Source organism: Cervus elaphus, chromosome 1 (genome assembly GCF_910594005.1).
Source record: "Cervus elaphus chromosome 1, mCerEla1.1, whole genome shotgun sequence".
NCBI classification, from domain to species: domain Eukaryota; kingdom Metazoa; phylum Chordata; class Mammalia; order Artiodactyla; family Cervidae; genus Cervus; species Cervus elaphus.
The window spans coordinates 98,011,162-98,017,161 of NC_057815.1; the positions used below are offsets into that span (position 1 = coordinate 98,011,162).

At 45.2% G+C, this 6,000-nt stretch overlaps 1 protein-coding gene across 1 annotated transcript; it reads right to left on the reverse strand.

Annotated features, from left to right (window-relative positions):
- Nucleotides 1-1,472: 1,472 nt before the first annotated feature.
- On the reverse strand, nt 1,473-5,125 carry LOC122703450 (olfactory receptor 10V1). Its single transcript, XM_043917744.1, is given in 3 exon segments — nt 1,473-1,586; nt 4,197-4,852; nt 4,855-5,125. Coding segments are annotated over 3 exon segments (1,041 nt in total).
- Between the last annotated feature and the right edge of the window lie 875 nt (nt 5,126-6,000).

A 6,000-nucleotide genomic window follows, 5' to 3' on the forward strand; every position in this document is an offset into this window, starting at 1 on the left:
GCCACAACTAGAGAAAGCCCGCTCGCAGCAACAGAGACCCAGAACCACCAAAAATAAATGAATAAATGACCCTTTTAGAAAAGGTACGTAAAAGGGAAGGGATGGTGGGATAGCATTTAGGTTTTAACCATCTTCCATATTTTAAACAGAAAAGATGGAACATAGTGAGTAAATTCAGTAAATCACTGAAAAATCATTAAAAGGGATGGAGAGGCAGGCTCTAGGCTCAGACTCCAGGAGAGACTCTACAACACAGAACTGTCATCCCGAGGAACGAGGCTGTTTATCGGAAAGGGTCAGGGGAGCAGGGAGTCCCCAAAGACAGAATGTTTGACCCCAGAACCACAACTCAGGTGCTCGACTCCCAGCAGCAGAATGGAAGCCTCACGCTCAGGACACTTCCTTCTCCAGGTTACTGGACTTTAATTCATGTCTCAAGGGACTGCATTTGATTGGTGGAAAGTAAATAATATCCTCGTTGCTAGGGAGTCTGGGAAGTCTAAAGCTGGTACATGAAGACTCACCAGAGGGTGGTTGGAATGGGTTATGTCTAGACCAAGCTGCCATATCCTGCACAAGAGATACGGCAACTGCAAAAGTCGAAGACCACCTGGTCCATCGTCCTTGTGTGTGTGTTAGTTATAAATAGTTGTTTAGCTGCTCAGTCATGTCCAATCTTTGCCACCCCTGGGCTGTAGCCCACCAGGCTCCTCTGTCCATGGAATTCTCCAGGCAAGAGTACTGGAGTGGGCTGCCATTTCCTTCTCTAGGGACCTTCCCAGCCCAGGTCTCTTGCATTGGCAGGACGATTCTTTACCACTGCACCACCAGGCAAGCCAGGTTATAAATCACAAACTTGAATATTCTGCACGTGTTTGACTGGTGTGAGACTATTTCTGATCTGTAATTTGCAGTCCACTTAGACAGCCCACTTACCTGAGATCCCACCTACCAACTAAAGATCCTATATGCCCCTACTAAGACCCGGCACAGCCCAATAAATAAATAATAAAAAAATGAAGTAGTGATTCTCCTTAAAAAAACAAACTAGTGATGACCAAGAGCCCATAGGAAGTTACTCAAGACAAATATGCCAAATGCACCTCACTTTAAAATAAGGCTTCTTTCGCAAAGAGTTGGACAAGAAAAAAAAAAAATAAGGCTTCTAAATGGCTAGGTTTAAATAAGTGTTTTAGTGTATTTTGATTGTATGAAAGGATGTGATACAATTTCTATGATGTCCTTCTAGAAGAGATGGTTTAGTTTGGATTGTGTGGTGAATTGGTTACTTTTTGCTGCAAAAGGAACCACTCCAAACTCAAAACACCAGTCATTTTATTTTCCGAGGCTTCTGTGGGTTAGCACCAGACATCTAGTGGTTTGACTGGGGCTGGTCTAGGGAGCCTCAGCTTCACGTCCAGTTTGTGCTTCATGGGGTGTCGCCCTAGCCCTCGCTTCTTCACAGGTCAGTCTTAGGACAGCGAGAGGACAGGCACCAAAGGGAAGGGTGAGCCTCTGCCTGTAGCACCTTTGCTGACGTCCCGTCGACCAAAGCGAGTCACATGTCCACGGAGGACCGAGGTCACCTAGAAGCACGGATACAGGGCAATGGGGCGCAGCAGGGGCGGGTCACGACGGTGACGGTGAACCACCACTGGCACTAACTGAGCGGATTTCTGTCTAGTTGGACGACAATTCCCAAAGAGGAGGACTGCATTGGTCCTGTCCTAGTCGAGATATTTGTTAATGACTTGGAGAAACAAAATGAAATACAGTTATACTTTTGGCCATGACATAAAATTCTGATGAATGAAATAAATCCTGAACATGACTTTGTCAATTTGGATCACTCCAAAACCAATAAAAACACAATGTATCAGTGTTAAATAAAAAGTTTTGCGTGTACGTTAGTAAAATAAATTATGGTCAGGCAGCATTGAGAGTCGTATGAAAACTGTACTTGGGGACTTGCCTGGTGGTCCAGTGGTCAAGACCCTGTGCTTCCAATGCCAGGATTGTGGGTTCCATTCCGGGTCAGGGAAGGAAAATTCCACATGCCCGTGTGGCACAGCCAATCAAAGAAAGAAAGAAACAAAGAAAACTATGTTTGATTCATATTTATGAGGCTAAAATGATCAAGATTAATAAATAAAAATACAGTTCACAGGTAAAAGTAATAGATAATAGTTGAATTTAACTTAGATGACCATTATATCAACTACTGTGGGCAAGAATCCCTTAGAAGAAATGGAGTAGCCATCATAGTAAACAAAAGAGTCCAAAATATAGTACTTGGATGCAATCTCAAAACCAACAGAATGATCTCTGTTCGTTTCCAAGGCAAACCATTCAATATCACAGTAAACCAAGTGCATGCCCCGACCAGTAATTCTGAAGAAGCTGAAGTTGAATGGTTCTGTGAAGACCTACAAGACCTTGCTCCTTGGAAGCAAAGTTATGACCAACCTAGACAGCACATTAAAAAGCAGAGACATTACTTTGCCAACAAAGATCCATCTAGGCAAAGCTATGGTTTTTCCAGTAGTCATGTGTGGATGTGAGAGTTTTACTAAAAAGAGAGCTGAGCACCAAAGAACTGATGCTTTTGAACTGTGGTGTTGGAGAAGACTCTTGAGATTCCCTTGGACTTCGAGGAGATCCAACCAGTCCATCCTAAAGGAAATCAGTCCTGAATATTCATTGGAAGGACTGATGCTGAAGCTGAAACTCCAATATTTTGCCTACCTGATATGAAGAACTGACTCATTGGGAAAGTCCCAATGACACTGGGAAAGATTGAAGGCGGGAGGAGAAGGGGATGACAGAGAATGAGATGGTTGGATGGCATCACCGACTCAATGGACATGAGTTTGAGTAAACCCCAGGAGTTGGTGATGGACAGGGAGGCCTGGCGTGCTGCGATTCATGGGGTTGCAAAGAGTCGGACACGACTGAGTAACTGAACTGAACTGAACTGAAAAGGAATAGTTCCCTCCGAATAACATATTCCCAGTGAATTTTATTTCTGGGTGAAAATTTGTAGAAGAATATGGAGCTAGAGAAAAATCTAGAAGGTGGCTTGTATGATGAAATGTTTCAAATATAATCTCCTGGAGGGAAAGTTGATGGAGTACTTGCTCCAGAGAAAAGAGGACTGAAGACAGAGAAGAGAAATAATCAGCTCTTCTCACATGTGGAAGAAAGGTCTTAACAGGGTGAAAATAAGAACAGTGGGAGGAAGTTGTCTGCAGACAGATTTTAGCTCAAGGTAGGTTACGGTACTTTAATAGCTGGAGTTGTCCAGGGAGGAGTGGAATATCTTACAAGTTAATGATCTCTCTCCCTGGAAGCTCAAGTGGAGTCTGGAATTCTCTCTGAGATAGAAGAGATTCTCAAGGAATCAAAATTCAACATTGTCCACCTTCTTCCTCCCCTGTATTTTCACTTATTAAATAATGCTTTCCTCCATTATTATTATCCTTTTTATTCCTGGGGTGCTCTTTAAACACTGTCAACAGAATCATGAGTTTTCATTTTGGTTAACAAAACAAGACATGTAAAAAAAAGTCCACCTTCCTTTGGTTAATTGCAAAGCCTCCCCCCGCCCCCCCCATTCAGGGTCTGCTTGGCCAATATTTGGAACATACTGTTATGACCTTCGAAGGAACAGGTGTACTCTTTTAGTTCAGCTTTGTCTCCTCAGAAATAAGGAAACTGAAGTCTAGAGGCTTAGGGAGACTTGTACAAGATAACACATATTCCTACTGGCAGAGCAAGCCTAGAACAAGGAGAGCATCACTGTGTAAAGACAGCTTAGTCTTTAGATTTCTGAATACTTGTGTTCTCATCCTGGTACATATTCTGCTAGATACTGTAGTTTTCTTTTCTAAGGTAAGGAAGACAATGATACTTATAATGGGCTAAATGAGAGAACCCACATAAAGTGCCTCGTTCCCAGTAGATGTCCAGTAAGTAAATGTTGCTACTCCTCCATCCACACCCAGGACACAGTGTTGCCCTGTGTGATAAAGCTTTATTTCAGTTAGTACCAGCCACGTCCTCCGGCGCTCCTAGAACACCATGTCTCAGCTGAGGACACTCTTGGCTCCTGCAGACCATCCGGGCATAATTATTAACAGCCTCCCATTTCATTCTCAGAAGTGTCCTGATTTAAATAAGTCATAGAACTATCCTACCTGGAACCTGCTTAGTGCCCTCCTGAGGGCATTTCTCAATTCTTCGTTCCTCATACTATAGATCAAGGGGTTTAAGATGGGAGTGATGAAGGTGTAGACCACAGACACCACCCGGCCCGTCTCAGGAGAGTAGCTGGACCTGGGGGACAAGTATATGAAGCTGGTGCAGCCATACTGCAGGAGGACCACCGACAGGTGGGAGGAGCACGTGGAGCAGGCCTGGCGGCGCCCTTCCGCGGACCGGATCCGTGAGACGGTCGCCACGATGGAGACATAGGAGACGAAGATCATCGAGAGGGGAATGCTTAGGACGATGAAGCTGATGACATGCAAAGCCGTCTGGTGAACACGCGTGTCCGCGCAAGCCAGCCGCATGACAGCAGGCATGTCGCAGTAGAAGTGGTAGATTTCACTCTTGGTGCAGAACGGGAGGCGGAAGATTAAAACAGTCAGCGGTAGCGACAGCAAGAACCCTAGTACCAGGGACCCCACCACCAGCTCCACACACAAGGGCCAGCTCATGAGGAGGGTGTATCGTAAAGGGTAACGGATCGCTATCAACCGGTCGTAAGCCATGACCGCGAGCAGGACGCAATCAGCCCCTCCCAGGAAGACGAAGAAAAACATCTGGGCGCTGCATCCAGTGATAGAAACGGGGTTCTGCCCATTGAAAGAAGGTTTGCCAAGGCCAGGGGGGCGATGGAAGATGTATAGAGGATTTCCAGAGCTGCCAGGTTAGCCAGGAAAAAGTACATGGGAGTGTGGAGGGAATGATTGATCTGAACAGTAACTGCAATGAGGGCATTTCCACCCAGGCTGGTCAGGTACATCGCCAGGAAGGCCACAAAAATCACCGCCTGGACCTTAGGGTCAGCTGAGAATGGACGAAAGAAGAATTGTACCTTTGCGGTTTTATTTATTTCCTCCATGGGTACCGCATTGGACCTATGAAAACGGAAGATGACATGAGTCTCTAAGTGTCTCTTTTGAATGTAAACTTTCTGTTTTCTGTTGGGGTACAGCTGATTAACAGTATTGCGATAGTGTCAGCTGAACAGAGAAGGGACTCAGCATACATATACGGGTGTCCATTCTCCCCCAAACTCGCCTCCCACCCAGGCGTCCACGTATCACGGAGCGGAGTTCCGCGTGCTGTACGGTGGGTCCCGCCAGAGTCCCTGACCGTGTCCTCCCCCATGCCAGGCGTCTCTTCTACCAGGATGCTTTCCCGGCTGCTCCCCACACGGAGGGACTTCGGCCGCTTTCATGTCACAGCCGATCACGTGACATTACAATGGATACATTTGCCCCTCTCTCAGCTTTCTTCCTTTCCCTTCCTGTGCTGAAGACTGAGAAGTCCCCGGTGGTGGGGATTCTGACCACCTTTACTTTAATTCCAGTGTCTAGCACAGTACCTGGCAAAGAAAATTTCTCAAGAAGTACTTCTGAACAAACGAATGGATAAAGTCAATTTAAAGTTCAAGTTTACAAAACAGATAAAATTGGGCATCAATTCATCATGGGAAACTTGAAATTAAAAATTTGAGGAAGGTACAAGTAGATGCGTGTCAAAGTTTAAAGAAAACGGTGCGTTGTGATACCGTATCACAAGCTCTGTAGTTTGCATACATACACGATTGATACCGTGTATAAAACAGATACCTAATGAGAACCTAGGGTAGGCAGGGAACTTTACATAATGCTGGGTGCTGATCTCAATGGAAAGGAAACCCAGAAAAGGGGATATATATGTATACATGTATGAACAGCTGATGAACGCTTCTGTACAGTAGAGACTAACAAC